Source organism: Rhagoletis zephyria, unplaced genomic scaffold (assembly GCF_001687245.7).
Source record: "Rhagoletis zephyria isolate East Lansing unplaced genomic scaffold, Rhagoletis_zephyria_1.1 Rzeph_scaffold_00154, whole genome shotgun sequence".
Classification (NCBI taxonomy): domain Eukaryota; kingdom Metazoa; phylum Arthropoda; class Insecta; order Diptera; family Tephritidae; genus Rhagoletis; species Rhagoletis zephyria.
Window position 1 is genome coordinate 178526 of NW_016157238.1, and position 16798 is coordinate 195323.

At 32.3% G+C, this 16798-nt stretch overlaps 1 protein-coding gene across 3 annotated transcripts in view; it reads left to right on the forward strand.

Annotated features, from left to right (window-relative positions):
* The window catches only part of Mlp84B (Muscle LIM protein at 84B), a 123035-nt gene that overhangs the window by 102587 nt on the left and 3650 nt on the right, over window positions 1–16798 (forward strand). For 2 of the 3 annotated variants that reach the window (XM_017605472.1, XM_017605485.1), the window contains exons 2-6: window positions 6407–6529; window positions 6625–6784; window positions 10654–10783; window positions 15047–15143; window positions 16427–16511. In XM_017605472.1, the coding sequence (XP_017460961.1) occupies window positions 6407–6529; window positions 6625–6784; window positions 10654–10783; window positions 15047–15143; window positions 16427–16511 (595 nt within the window). Of the gene's footprint in view, window positions 1–6037; window positions 6180–6406; window positions 6530–6624; window positions 6785–10653; window positions 10784–15046; window positions 15144–16426; window positions 16512–16798 lie in introns of those variants that run through there. The other variant, XM_017605479.1, reaches the window with a different exon arrangement.

Consider the following 16798-nt stretch of genomic DNA (forward strand, 5'->3'; position numbering starts at 1 on the left):
AAATCTCATTGTTAGTTGAATCGTACCTGCGTGTGTACATATTTACACGTGCATATTTGTGTGGGTATGTGTGTGAAAAACAAGTGAGAGGAATAAAATAATATGAATTTTACTCATACGACATGACTCACGAACGTCGATGACGATTCGATTCAGACGATTGCAGACGGCCTCACAAACTATTAAATTATTATTTTTTCTCATTTAATTTAGAATACATATGTACTTTACTACATACATATATAAATGCATACATACATATGTATGTATATATGTACAAGTATTTGATTTCTTTCGCTTTTTTAATCTAAGAAGGTGCATTTATATTATTTCTTTGAAAAGAACCAGCTAAAAAAATATTAATTTTGGGCATTGCCGGTATTTTATAAAACTCTATCTTGACGGTTTCGTTGAAAAATATTAAACGAAAACGACACATTTATTTCAAATACCTAGTTGCATACACACATCTTTGTTATGCGAAAATATATATCTCATCGGCGATGGGCATCACTTTGCCCGCGGGCAAAGCTCTTTTGAGCTTTCCATACATTTTGTATGGGCGCGTGCAAAGTAAAAGCTCTCTCTGCCCATCGCTGATCTGCATACATATGGGTCATTCCATACAATATTTACACTCAATATTTTTTTTTTTGGGTGAAATATATTTTTTTACAATCTTTATCGAAAACAAGAAGACATCTATTATTTTATTTTTTATTTAGAAGATTGCATGAACGCAAAGGGCACCTGGGTGAACATCTGATAACCAAAGGCGAAGTGAAATCCGTAGATTTAGTTTCCATGCTAAAGTTTCTCTCGGATACAGAATTAATAGACACACTATAATTCATGAAGGGGGCACAATAGATCTGAAGGTCGCAGTGCTCTATCACCCAACAATAATAATAATAATAATGGAGTACGCTGTAAAAATTTCAGAATGGAAACACCAAAACTGTAGAAGTTACGGGTTTTTCATACCTGCGTACATAAACTTTAGTATAGTATAGTTCCATTCTCAAATTTTTACAGTTCCATACCCCATTTACTCCATAAAGTTTGACAACTATTCAGGTTGAAAAAAATAAAAATCANAATATTGTATAAGGTCCAGGTTTTCAGTGCTCGGTTAAATCTGAGTGATGTTGNGTATTTGATTTCTTTCGCTTTTTTAATCTAAGAAGGTGCATTTATATTATTTCTTTGAAAAGAACCAGCTAAAAAAATATTAATTTTGGGCATTGCCGGTATTTTATAAAACTCTATCTTGACGGTTTCGTTGAAAAATATTAAACGAAAACGACACATTTATTTCAAATACCTAGTTGCATACACACATCTTTGTTATGCGAAAATATATATCTCATCGGCGATGGGCATCACTTTGCCCGCGGGCAAAGCTCTTTTGAGCTTTCCATACATTTTGTATGGGCGCGTGCAAAGTAAAAGCTCTCTCTGCCCATCGCTGATCTGCATACATATGGGTCATTCCATACAATATTTACACTCAATATTTTTTTTTTTGGGTGAAATATATTTTTTTACAATCTTTATCGAAAACAAGAAGACATCTATTATTTTATTTTTTATTTAGAAGATTGCATGAACGCAAAGGGCACCTGGGTGAACATCTGATAACCAAAGGCGAAGTGAAATCCGTAGATTTAGTTTCCATGCTAAAGTTTCTCTCGGATACAGAATTAATAGACACACTATAATTCATGAAGGGGGCACAATAGATCTGAAGGTCGCAGTGCTCTATCACCCAACAATAATAATAATAATAATGGAGTACGCTGTAAAAATTTCAGAATGGAAACACCAAAACTGTAGAAGTTACGGGTTTTTCATACCTGCGTACATAAACTTTAGTATAGTATAGTTCCATTCTCAAATTTTTACAGTTCCATACCCCATTTACTCCATAAAGTTTGACAACTATTCAGGTTGAAAAAAATAAAAATCAAACATGATGAAGTTAATAAAAAAAAATAAATAAAAAATAAGATTTTTTAATGCAATTTTTTTTTTTATTTTAATCTATGTCACACTCTCATGGAAAGCCGAGGTAATTACGCACATTTTGATATCTTAACTGATTTTCTCCGACAAATAGTTTATTAACTGCAAACAATTAAAAAAAGATACTTCTATGTCAGTTCAAAATTTCGGGATTTTTTTCGAGATTTTGAATATCATGACGAAATAAAAAATAGGTGTCTTCTTGTTTTCGATAAAGAATGAAAAAAAAAAATATTTCACACAAAAAAAAATATTGAGGTGTAAATATTGTAGGAATGACCCATATGTACATACATATCGTTGTTTAAAGTACAAGTATGTTTATGTTTCATTATTATTACTAGAATTCGAAACAATTCCAAAAATTTTCACAATTTATGTACGTNTTTTATTTTTTATTTAGAAGATTGCATGAACGCAAAGGGCACCTGGGTGAACATCTGATAACCAAAGGCGAAGTGAAATCCGTAGATTTAGTTTCCATGCTAAAGTTTCTCTCGGATACAGAATTAATAGACACACTATAATTCATGAAGGGGGCACAATAGATCTGAAGGTCGCAGTGCTCTATCACCCAACAATAATAATAATAATAATGGAGTACGCTGTAAAAATTTCAGAATGGAAACACCAAAACTGTAGAAGTTACGGGTTTTTCATACCTGCGTACATAAACTTTAGTATAGTATAGTTCCATTCTCAAATTTTTACAGTTCCATACCCCATTTACTCCATAAAGTTTGACAACTATTCAGGTTGAAAAAAATAAAAATCAAACATGATGAAGTTAATAAAAAAAAATAAATAAAAAATAAGATTTTTTAATGCAATTTTTTTTTTTATTTTAATCTATGTCACACTCTCATGGAAAGCCGAGGTAATTACGCACATTTTGATATCTTAACTGATTTTCTCCGACAAATAGTTTATTAACTGCAAACAATTAAAAAAAGATACTTCTATGTCAGTTCAAAATTTCGGGATTTTTTTCGAGATTTTGAATATCATGACGAAATAAAAAATAGGTGTCTTCTTGTTTTCGATAAAGAATGAAAAAAAAAAATATTTCACACAAAAAAAAATATTGAGGTGTAAATATTGTAGGAATGACCCATATGTACATACATATCGTTGTTTAAAGTACAAGTATGTTTATGTTTCATTATTATTACTAGAATTCGAAACAATTCCAAAAATTTTCACAATTTATGTACGTGTACGTATGTGTTTGTACCCGGGTCGTGAACCGTTTTTGAACCGAACCGGTATTGAACCGGATTAACCGATTTCTCCTTCTAGTTAATTGAACCATTAACCGAACCAAAATTTTCTACAAAACCGAAAAGCCGAACTCTTTATTGTAAAGGTCTAGTGTTCGTTTCGACCAGTTTTAAAAGATAATATTTCCTCACTTTTTTATAATAATGGTAATACATACCATGTTGGTTTAACACAATTTTTTGTATTGTTAATTAATAAAAATAACACAGACATACATACTTTTTTTTAATTCCCGTTGAACCGAATCGAAACCCCGGCTCATAGTCAGAAAAAAATTTTTTTTTACGAACCAATCGAAAGGTGGAACAATAAACAATAGTTGGAACCGATGAACCGAACTGACCAAATTTTTCATCCCGTTCACATTCCTGGTATGTTCATACGTGCATACATGTGTACATATTACAGTCGCAGCGAACGTTCAGTTTGGTCTGCCGATCCAAGAAAAATGTGCCAAAATCGACGATCCTGTACTCATTGTATGTACATATGTATGTATGTATTGAATAGTGGTGGTAGCAAATATTGTATAAGGTCCAGGTTTTCAGTGCTCGGTTAAATCTGAGTGATGTTGAAACTTAGTTGAAACGATATATCTAGTTTCAATGAATAAAACTCGCATTTGCACTTGCATACGAGTACATATGAATGTACAATACCTACATATGTACATATCGCACACCTAGATCTAAAGTGAGCTAACTCAAAATTCAGATCAGAAATATGACTACACAAAATTGGCCTGGCTAGATGTAAATATATTCATTTTTACCACGTACGTACTTGCTAAAAAATTAGTTTTTATTTGGTTAAAAAAGATCATCGGATTCAGGTATGGCCGAATGCTAGTCTATGGACGGCAAATCGGTTCGACTTCGGAAAAAAAATTATTTTCGGTCGGGCTCTAGAACACTTACATATAATTGATTAAATAAAATTTTAAATCTATATTCACATACGTAGTATATATGTACACATACATCGAGTTTTGGATTATGACACTCTTGCAGCAAAGGTACGATATGTATGTATGTACACTTGTGGTCAGCTGATTAAGTTAAGTGAACTTTTTGACCAGTTTTGGCTATTTTCTTTTGTTTATTCAATGTTTATAATTATTTTTGCTGACGGTGCTAGGCATTTTCTTCTATATGAAAGTAATTGTCGAGGACAAAAAAAAAAATGCACAACACCCTCAGCAAAAAAATAATAAAATTAAAATCAACGCGATTTTCTAGCGTCTTGAAATTTGCACTACTAAAATTTAATAGGCTATAAAACTGCATACCTAAAATGTTTCTAAAAATTCTGAGTAACAATTAATTATTAAGTAAAAAACACAACCGACTTCAATTCTCATATAAAAATTTAGGAGTCCCGTCAATTTTTTCATGATTAAATGATTGGATCTGAACCAAATTAGTATGGGGCCACCAGTGAGACACTATCTTTACGATAGAGAAAGAATTATCGAAATCAGTTAACATGGCCCAAAGTTATGCGGTAACATAATTAAAAAAATATATATATATATATCGTCGATGTTTTTGCAAAACCACCCATCGACCAGTTGCTAAACCGCCTAAAGCGCCATTGTGGCAAAAATGAGATTATGCATAAAAATCGTTATTAAGACAACAAATTTGTAAAATAAAAGCTGGAGAAAATACCGCCTATCAAGGCAATGCTTTTAAAGAATAAACCGTTTTTTCGCTGTCCTGTAAAATTTGAGTGCCGTAAGATAGGCGGCTTTGCAATTGCGCGATGGGCGGTTTTGCAAAAACTTCGAAGATATATATTCCACGAATTGATAACTTTCTACTCTTTTTGAAGTCGGTTAAAAAGCGTAACATTTTTAAGTGTAATTGTTAAAATTTGCTCAATTTGAAATGCGGCTTTATGTGGTACTGATTATGTTATGTGCTAGACTTTTATAAAAAAAAATTAAAAGATTAAACAGAGAAAAGAGAAATAGCCAAAACTAGTCAAAATGTTACTTAACTAATGACGTTTTATTTTCTACCGAAAACTGTTGCCTTCTCAGTGCCCTCCACGTACAAATGCTAAGAGGAGGGCATTGAAAAGGCAAAATTTTTTGTAGAAAAGAAAACGCCATTAATCAGCTGACCACAAGGTAATGTACTTATATGTATACATACATCCATACATATTCTTCAAATTATTCCTATGGGTATATGAATGAGTGAGCGATATACATTTAAATTTGGCAATATTAAGAATATGGACAAGCATGTACATATGTATGTGTGTATGAGAATACACATATAGTAAGCAAACATACGAAGTAGCATAGTGCATTCGCTTAGAAAGGCTTCTAATGAAAATTATAAATTTATTGAGTTGGAGGAAAATTGTTTAAAAATAGATTTCGGCTGTTCAGTAAAAGCTACTACTTCCTATTTTTTGCAAATTAGTTGTTATAATGCAGTATGTATCCAAAGTATAAGGAAATAAATAAAACTTATGAGTAAGACATTTTTTGAATTTGTACTTCTAAATATTTATGCATGAGTAAACGATTTTTCTTCACCAATCTCACATATGTATGCACATAGTTTGTCCGCAAAAGCTTTCTTCCTCTCTATGCTGCCTTAAACGAAGAGAAGGTAAACGAGAACAAGTCTACGAGTCTCCTAAACGATCGCCGTCTCTATCTAATAACACACAATTCAATTACGTTGTGCCGTGTGCACTCACAAATATAGACTACCTGCGTGCAGCAACCTTTCAGTTCATTTGAGATCGTTGCTAATCGAGGAAAAGTACTTTGGCGCGGTGCTCCGAAATACAAAATTCACCTTCATAGTTTAATTAAATTGAAAAATAATAAAAAAATATTCCAGTTACCTAAGGTATACATAAGCTTGAATGTTGTATCCTACAAAAAAAAAACGAAAAAAATCGTCTGCAACCGTTTTGGTTTAAAAGTGTTCTGACCAAAAAGAAAGGAAAACAACTATTAAATAACTTTTAGGTTTTCTTGCAAAGCTAACAGAAAAAATAAAACTTGAAACAAAAAAAGATGAAAAAATTTAAGACCACTTAATTGTCATAGTAACCGAGTTCTATTTATCCATAGATACAAAAATGCCGTTCACACCTGTTGAGACACCGAAATGCCCAAAATGCGGCAAATCCGTTTATGCCGCTGAAGAGAGAGTAGCTGGTGGTTACAAGTTCCACAAAACCTGTTTCAAATGCGGTAAGGAGATCAGCCTCTAACGACTGCAAAATTAAATATAATATTTGATAAGAAATGTGAATAATTATCGCAATACTCTGATTTTTTCAATCTAGGACTATGCAACAAAGCCTTGGACTCCACAAACTGCACAGAACATGAAAAAGAACTGTTTTGCAAAAATTGCCATGCCCGTAAATATGGACCAAAAGGCTACGGCTTCGGAGGTGGTGCTGGATGTTTGTCGATGGATACTGGTGCACATTTGAACAGAGAGTGAGTATTTAAAATTGTATTATCATTATTGTTCAATATTCATACATCAATGAGCTTTTTCATAAATAACCTTTGGTGGCATATAAGTGTTCTGTCAGAGTTCCTTAAAAACCCCGAGCATCAAAAGTTATATTTCCATATTTTTATACAAATTGATAATATAAGGATATCCAGACACATACATATGTATATAGTATGTATGTAGAAACCGTCATAATAACTCGAACTATATTTACACACACAATTAGATACATTATACAGCTTTGTGGATACATGTGTATTTATGTATGTATGTACATATGTTTATTGTATGCACTGCACACATCATGTATGCGTATATACAAGTATAGGCACTTACAAATATCGAGTAAAGTAATCATTTTTGTTGTATTTGTTTTCCACACTTCCACTATAAATAGACCATTTCTTAATGCACATATGTACATATTTACATACATATAAACATATGTAAGTGTAGGTAACTTTGTACAGATGCTCATGTGTGTGCATGTTTACATTTTCTCATTATTCAGATACTAATTTCGTCCATCCTATTTTCATTTTCAAAAACGTTGCCATAATCTGAAAATTTAATTTTCGATTCTCTTTCATTTCGGGAGCTTTACTTTTAAATCCGTGATTATTTTTTCGAATATAGATGGGTGTAAACATTTCCGAACATTCAAGTTTTTATTTAGAAATCATGATCAATATTTTCAATTCCGTTATTCTCCCATTGTAAAACATAAATAAAGGTTTGACTAGGTATTTAAATCAATCTCAGATGACTTTCGATGCGATATACATATATACATAGAGAATGTGTAAATATCTATTTAATTTAGGGCAATAAAAACAATTTCAGTTTCATTTTATGCCGGTGTTAATTAAGAACAATTAAAAAAAAAAAGCTAAGCACTTTTCATGCTTCCGCCGTAGCATATTTAAAAGTAAAATATGTAACTTAAAAACGTTCACAAAATTTCTAAATTAATTTTTCAAAATGCCTACGCATCATGCTTTAACTTTATATTAGATAATTTGAAAACACATATGTTTTCCTCAAATTCAAACATATTATTATTTTTTCATGTTATCGCAGCAACTAATTTACGTGGCGAAATATAGACGCAGCGATGGAGTGAGTTCAGGAATCAAAATTGTTCTGTCGTGTTAATGTGAACACCTTTCCCGTAAAGATAGTCTACCACATGTTCCAATGTTTAATCACATGTCGCCTCGAAATAATATTAATATTAATATTTGTTTTTTTTTTATTTTTTTTATATTGATGCATATTTCATGAATATATGTTTGTATTTGTGAAATGTTATTAAAAAATTTGTAATAAAAATAAAAATGGATTTTATTTACCAAAATCATTGCATTAAACATTTTTACAATGGGAGATATGTATTGTTTTTTTTTATTGTGTTCATTGTTTTATTTAATTTCATAAACTATATAACTGCTATGTGTATATGTGCATACATACATATGTATCTACATATGTAAGTTTTAAATGTGAGTCGTTTAAATGTATGTATACTAATGACTATTCGAGGAATGACTATTAGAGGAATGACTATTAGAGGATAATGTCAGCATGTAATGTATTTAGCATCTGTGTAGCAAAAATCAAACGAACGCTTTGAATTCATTAACTGACGTAATTTAATGAAATAACTTGTTCGTTGATTGGTTTGCCGCTGATGCACGGGCTAACACTAAACACTTCGCATGACTTAATCATTTCAAGAAAAAAAAAGAAGTAACAAACAATGAAGAAAAATAAAAACAATTAAACATGTACAAACAAAATAGCTTTAGCTTCGGAAATTTTACGCATATCGGCGATTTTATAAACTTAATAAATTTTTTCCAATCACATTTTAGGTATTAGTACTATTTGTATGCTAAACCCATTTTGAATTTTCATCAAGCCATTATTATGTCATACAAATACACCAACTCATTAAGTTTTTTGACGAATCATGCATGGCTGCATAAACGAACTTTTTAAAATGTTTATTAGGGTGGCTCTTTTAAGGCACTCTTTGAAAATTTCGTAAAACATTTACGCACCTTTCTTTAGATTAAGGGAAATACATGCCCCTCGGACTTTAACGTTAAAAAAAACATCCACAAATTAACAATTATTTGCTGGATTTAAAACAGTAAACAGGGTCAAAATCTGTACATAGAGATTTTTTCGCCTTAGAACATCAAAACTTCAGAATGCTTGCCTACTACTTTTCCTTAAAAAAAGCAAAGTAGATAAGAAAATCAGGAATCAACTATGTATATTGTAAGTTCACATTTACAAATGTATGGCAGAGACTGATAATCCACAAAACTTAAGATAAGCATTTGCAAAGGACACTTTCCACATCCTTCAAAAAAGATAATTGCAAACAGAAATCTCTTTTAAATACGAGTGTAACTAAAAAGTCTTTAGAATTCCCAACACTAATGCCATTTAAGTAGATCTGTCCTTTGCGTGATAAATTTGAAATTTTGGCACCTAATGGCCTGTATGCAGCTCTCAAGAAAAGCAAAAACTCCATATAAAATGACGTACAAGAAATGGCTAAGAAATTTTCTTGAGTCAAATTTCCTTAAAGTAGTATGAAGTTCTTAAGGAATTTGCTACGCTTTCTACTACAGTTTCAAAAGTTTTTTGTGAAAAAAGAGCACAAGGCAACCCAGGTTTGGAACAGAACTATATGCCCGTTCCAGTATTTCTTGAGGAAAGAGTGAAGAGCTGTGAAGTATCAAAAATGTCAAAATTTCTTGGACACACACACGAAATAATGGTAATTTTTTCTTGACCGTTTTCTTGAGAGCTGCATACAGGGCTTAAACCATGATGCAATAATATAAGGTGGTATCAGTTGTGACAGCTCGATTTGACACTGCCTTAGCTCAGTAGAATAAGAAGAAAAACGGGAAGAAATTAATCCCCATTTGGGGGAAAAATATAAAATTTCACATTTTCTCCTAAACAAAATTTGCTTTTTTATAGTATATTCGTAATGAAATGAAATAAAATAAGATATATTACCTTTTTGAGGAAACAAAATGTCTATACAGAGAAAAAATAAAAAAATTCAACTATATTATTAGGCAAAGAATTGTTAAAGAAGTAACACTGTTTCAGCTAAGGCAGTTAATATGGCGGAATTCGAGCGAGAAGTTGCCAACCGATAACACCTTGTATTATTGCATCATGTTTTTAAACGACTTCCAAAAGAGGAGGAGGTTATCATTTCGTTGGAATATTTTTTTTTGTTTTTTTTTATGTATGTTACTGCATAACTTTGGACCACGTCAACCGATTTCGATAATTCTTTTTGCGTCGGAAACGTAGTGTCTCAGAGGTGAACCCATACTAATCTGGTATAGATCCGATCATATATATATCCATATATATAACGATTCTTATCGCCATAAAAAGCTTTTAACGGTACCGAGTTCATTGCAGGAAAAATGCTTCGCCAATTGGGTTGAGAGTAAAAAAAATATATAAACCATGTGAGAAATATCTTGAAAACCAATAAGACCATTTTCACCGACAAAACTTGTTACCTTCTTAGTCATAGTTATTATACATACTTTTCAGTGACCCTCGTTATGTACTTTTACAGATGTTTATAATTTTTCAAATACTGAGCTCGGCGCTCCGAGAAACTCCTCTTACCCCTAACCTATACTACTAAAGGGTATCACAGGAAACTACTATACTTGAAAAATAGGGGCCACCCTAATGATCATGTTGTGTATATTGTATGTATATAATCAATTATTAAAAATTTAATAAAGTTTATACATAAGTATGTATGTATGCATTCGACTTTCTTTAACAATAGTGACATTGATGGTGTGCGCAATGGGGCACGCTTGGAGCCACGAGTAATAGCTAAAGCTCCGGAAGGACAAGGGTGTCCCAGATGTGGAGGTTACGTCTATGCGGCTGAACAGATGTTGGCACGTGGCAGAGTAAGTTTCAGAAAAGTTTTGATGAATAACTCGTAAAATATTCAGCTTTTAAAAGCTCAGATTATTCAAATATTTACATACACCTAACGAAAAACAAGAGTAAGGATGATTTTGAGTAATTTGATTACCTGTTTTGAGGTACACAAGACTTTTTTTGAGATTACATCATGTGAAAGTAAAATTTACATAAACAAAAAATCAACATACTCGCGTAACTAGGGCCAAATACATTTTTTATGCGGTATATGCGTTTCTCTGAAAGCCGATTAAAAAAAAATCCGCATAAAAAAGTTCTTTACTTTCATACAAAAACAGAGGATGCGTTCCGGCATTTTTAAAAAACCGCATAATTTCTGACACTCTATGTAAAAAACCGCATAAACAAANGAAGTTCTTTACTTTCATACAAAAACAGAGGATGCGTTCCGGCATTTTAAAAAAACCGCATAATTTCTGACACTCTATGTAAAAAACCGCATAAACAAATCCAGCGAGGCAACATAAAGCAAAACAAAACAATTGATTTCTTCGCTTCAACACTTGAAATTTTTTTGGGAACTCGACCCCATAAAGTAATTTATTTACATTATAGTTTAGAAGTAAAATTTAAGTGGCCATAAAAATAATGCGAGCTCACCTTTACAAACCCAGATGGGGTTTTATTTACTCTTGGATAGGTGTACTTTTAGAAAATACATGTTAATGAAACCCAATTCGTATTCTCCAACTACTATTCCATGTGCATGCGAAATCACCATCTCGCCAGCTAGGCTATTTAAAAAGTTATAGACGAACATATTTTGGTTTCCCCGTAAGGTTAACATTTACAATCCAAATGTTTAAAACGTTTTTTCTCGAATTCAGGTTTTTCGACTTAGGCGGTTATTGCTTATGACCACAGAAATAAGTCATATACCTAATGTACATACATACATATCGCAACTCAATATTTCTTTTCGTTGAACAAGCAGTCAATATCTGAGTGAAAATAATTGGAATTCATTAAAAAAGTAGCATGAAAATTACAATATACAATAAAGGTTCAAGACAATTCAAGAAAAATCAGCATTAGATACAGATTAATAATATGCTGAACACAATTTCGATTTTATAACGATTTCAATACGGATATTTACGCGAATATGTTTGCGAAGAATGTTTCATCGAACCAAATGTGCAGCCATCCAGGTCTAGGCTGTTTCAAGGCTCAGAAATGGATATTGTCACTAACACCTCGTTAAGATTTTGTGCTTAATTAAAAAAAATTCAAGCGCTAAAGCTTAAAATACTCGTAAAAATATTTATTTAATTGTTCCTTCATTCAATTTTTTACATTCTTGAAAGGTGATATTCTACTTTCTAGAGTTTTTTTCTGATTCCTGTATGGATAATTAAGTTTACACTTTACACTTTCTTGAATGTTTGAAAAAGTGCCAACAAAAAGAAAAATGCATTCACATATACTGACAAATACATAGTTTGTGTTCAAGTTTATAAAGTTTTAGTTTTGTATGTGATAATTATTATTATACTGTTTTTTTTTTTTATTTCAAAAAAATAAATCAAAATAGGGGTATCATAGAAGATGCTTCAAGTGTTTGAATTGCAACAGAACACTGGATTCTACGATGCATTGCGACGGTCCTGACAAAGACATCTATTGCCGAGGTACAGGGTTAACTAATTAATTAACTAACCAATAAAAAACAGGGAACGCAGAATATGCGTATAATTTGTGAAACGCCCCCGTTTTTGTGTTGATAAAACCATTTAGAAAATGTGCTATTCCACATCCAAGTACATAATCTGCCTTATCCTGAGTTTCGCCTGAAAAAAATAACCCGAAAATTTGTCATCCGCCCATAGTAAAACCATGGAAACCAAAAGTGAAAAGTGAAAAAAAAACAGGGTTAAAAAAGTTAACATCAATGTTTTTACTGGCTAAAAAGGAACTAACAACCAAGTTTTACATGTGTACCGGTTTTGAGTTCATTAGTTAACCATTTTTTTGTTTTAATAGTTCATAACGCGAACTCAAGTAAGTATGTATGTACAATATATATACATATATATGTCAAGTTTTTCGTGTTGATTGATTATACATTCTCCCTGGTATAGTATATTTTCCCAGCATTGACGTCTCGGTTCCAATAGTTACCGCGATTTCGACGTCAAGTATATGTTGTAACACTTGGCACAAAGTTGTGTAGTTCTAAACTCGTTAACCATTGTTTTAAAGCTGTTAGAAGTAGACGATTAGGTGTACGCCGATATTCGCGTATTGGCGAGTTCGTAGCGATCTCGGTTGAACCGATGCATATTAAGGTATTCTCTTTTCTGTTCGGTACTAGTTGTTACGCAATGTGGTTGCAGGCTTTTTGTCGGCAAATGTACTTCTTCAACTTCAGCCGAGCCACCTTTCTTTCCGAGAAAATTTGTTGCTTGTAGTTTTTGAGTTACAAATATACGACATAAGTGGGCGGTACCACATATTCCAATATTCTAATTATTATTTATAACTTTTATTAGTAATAGTACTAGTATTTTTAATACAGTTTTATTTAAAACAAAGCAACGAGAAAAAACATGAAAATTATCGCAAAAATTTATACACATAATAATACAGGGGCGAGAATGTAATTTTCTTACCTAACACTTGAAAATACAATATTCAAATCCTTAAATTTTAAATTCGTGGCTGAAAGGCTTACAATTTCCGCTGCTTCACTGTCTCGCTGTTTTCACGCGAGTTAAATGTGCAAGGAATTATGTTGACAAACCTTCGTCAAGTTGTTCATAATTTTATATTATATTTTATAATTGCATATGAGTAAGTAAATTCCCAAAATTTTCTATTAAGATGTATTTATTTTATAGGAAAAAAGCTACGAATCAACTGTTGATAAACATAGTTTGTCCAGGTACAAAATGGAAATAGCTCGTATTAAGCTGTGGCCTGGGAAAATTGTCATCCTATCTGGTGGTAACATAATCCGAAAATATTTTTTGACTTTTTTGAAGTTTTGACGGAGAAGAGAGGTTGAATTTTATGAATTCGGCTTGCAACCGCGCAATATTTTAATTTTTTTGTATGATCCAATAAATTTTTCATGCTTTTTCGATTATTGAATTTTGTTTTTAAATTTTATTAAAATTTTACCATGTTTTTTAATGGCTGAATTTCTTTATTCATTTTGAACGTTTGGAATAGACTTGTTTGTTTACTTATTCTTTAGAACGTTCCTGATGATATGTTAACGTATATTTCAAACACATTCTGTTTATTCCGGCTGTGAAATGAGATTATCCGGAATGTATAACGCAGCCAATATGTAATAAATTGGCTGTTTTCAGAAAAAGAACTTAAAATTTACCGGTTTTTGCTAAAAAAATTACCAATTTTCAGAATGATTTTTTTCCAGATATTTAAATATTTGACGTCAAAAATTAACAAATTTAAATATGTATGTTTGTATACTTGTACTTGCATTCATTCAAAAGTTATCTTGTGTGTCACACTGCGTACGAGTGAACATTGTACATATACACTGTCGGCAGAAATAATTACTCTCCTTATTTTGAAGAGTTTTGGCCATGATAAAAACATTAGAAGGTAAAATCATTCTCTCAATTCGTCGGCCATGATTTTTTCTGATGTTTGCAAACATTTTAAAAGCATATAAAATTGAAAATAAAAAATTTAATTGTTCACAATTTTTGTTTTTTGAGTTCCTATTTTAAAGTTATATTGCTGGCAAACGTCAGACTGCCTTTCAATGAGTAATGTTTTTATCATGGTTTTGGCTAAATTTCTTTGGTTTATTTTGTGTTTAATAATTTTAGAAAAGCCTGGGTAGTTATACAACAAGCACCATATAAGTCCCTCTTTTCAAACGTTGTACAAAAATTATAAAAATTCGACAAACTTTTCTCCAAAATTTCAAACTTTTTATTTAGAATTTTTAGAAAATTTTTTAGTATGCAAAATTCATAAAACTGTCCCCAAGATAAGTCAAGATCCCTCTTTTATCTACAACAAAACTTCAAAAGTGTCGAAAACTTTTTTTCGAGTTATATTACCACCAGATTAGATACTAATTTTCCCAGGTGTCAGCTTGATTCGAGATATTGCCATTTTAGCTGGGGCATCTCACGTAAAATGTAAATCAAACCCTTCACAAAAAAACCAAATATCTACTCTTTTTTTGTACATATGTATGTACTGTATATGTATATATAATCAACCGTATATCCTTTCGACAGCAATGGCACAAGGAGTGTTTTAAGTGTGGAAACTGTTCCAAAGGCCTAGATTCAATCCTTTGCTGCGAAGGTCCGGACAAAAATATTTACTGCAAAGGTGAGTTTTAAATTAGGTTATGATTATTAAAAAATTAACCACTATATTTTAAGAGAGCTCTTACCATGCAAAAGTCATAGAAGAAAGTTTTTACCTATCTTGATTGTGACGGCTGTTTCAAAGACTTTTGTACTGGACTTACCGATGTAAACTATGTATGGTGGAAGTACCTTTGCAGTAACTAATTAAAGTTAAACTGTTGCCAGTCAGATGTACATATTTTTCGCCATATATGAAATAATGGCATCTTATTTTGGAAAATTGAGGTGTTTTTCTTCTTAGTTAATGATACATTCTCCCAAGTAGAGAATGTTGTTCCCAGCATTGACGTCTCGATTCCAACAGGTACCGCATTTTGGGCAAAATTGGTACCTGTGGGGCGATTTGGCCGTCAGGTTTATGTTGTAACACTTTGCACAAAGTTTTGTTGTCCGGAATTCGTTCACCATTAGGATGTCTGCTTTGCGTTGTTTTAAAGCTGCGATTAGTAACCGATTTGGTGTACGCCGATATTCGCGTATTGGCGAGTTCGCAGCGATCTCGGTGGAACCTGCACATATCAACGTAATCTCTTTTGTGTTTGGTACCAGTTGCTTCGCAATGTGGTTGCTGGCTTTTTGTGGACAAATGTACTTCTTCAGCTTCAGCTGAGCCACCTTTCTTTTCGAGAAAATGTGTTGCTTTTGTTCTAGTATCTCAATCTCCAACCAATACAACTTGGTCGTAAATAAAAGCTTAAACAGACGGCAGCGTTGATCCGGACTAACTCGGACTTAATCCGCATCAACTGCAGTTAATTCCCGAGTTGATCCGGATCAACGCTACCATCTGTTTATGCTTTAAGCCGCGTGTGGGCAAGTTGACAAACCTTCGTCAAGTTGGAGAAAAATCAAAAATTTTTGATTTTTAAGGCAGATTGTCAACTTTGATCGACAAGTTGGCAACCCAAAATGCGATTTAATTTTTTTAAAGACATGTGTTTTTCGGTTCGTTTCGCTAGTGAAAATGCGTATAATTTGTGAAACGGTGTGACGGGGCTCATTGTCTAGCGTTAGTATGCTATTATGTTGCAGAATACCAAAGGTTAATTGCCTCGCATCTGATACATACATATGTACATTGCCATCACTCTATATATGTACATAGTTTACATCGGTTAACACCCCATTCCAAATTTTCCTTCACCTATACCTACTCGTACATACATATTTATACATAAACATATGTATATGTTTAATGTGTGTATGATGTGTAATCATGTTATGCTATGTTATTTATGTTAGGCTGTTATGCTAAGAAATTCGGACCCAAAGGCTATGGATATGGTCAAGGCGGTGGTGCACTTCAGTCTGACTGCTACGCAAATGGGTAAGTTCTGATAACCTAATTAATAAACTAATTAAAGTTAAACTGTTTTCAAACCGATGTCTGATAAACGTTCAAATTTTTCATGTTTTACCATACGCTTTCATGTATGTATGTATGTAGTTTACTTAAATATTTATGTACATATATGTGACCTCGTCTACGGAAAGGGGGCTTAGATGTCAAAAAATCAATTTTCACTTTTTGGTTGATTCGGATGGAAGATGAGATGCTTTTTCACGTGGTGAAAAGCAGAAAATCCTAACTTGCTTAGAAGTGTACTAAAAATG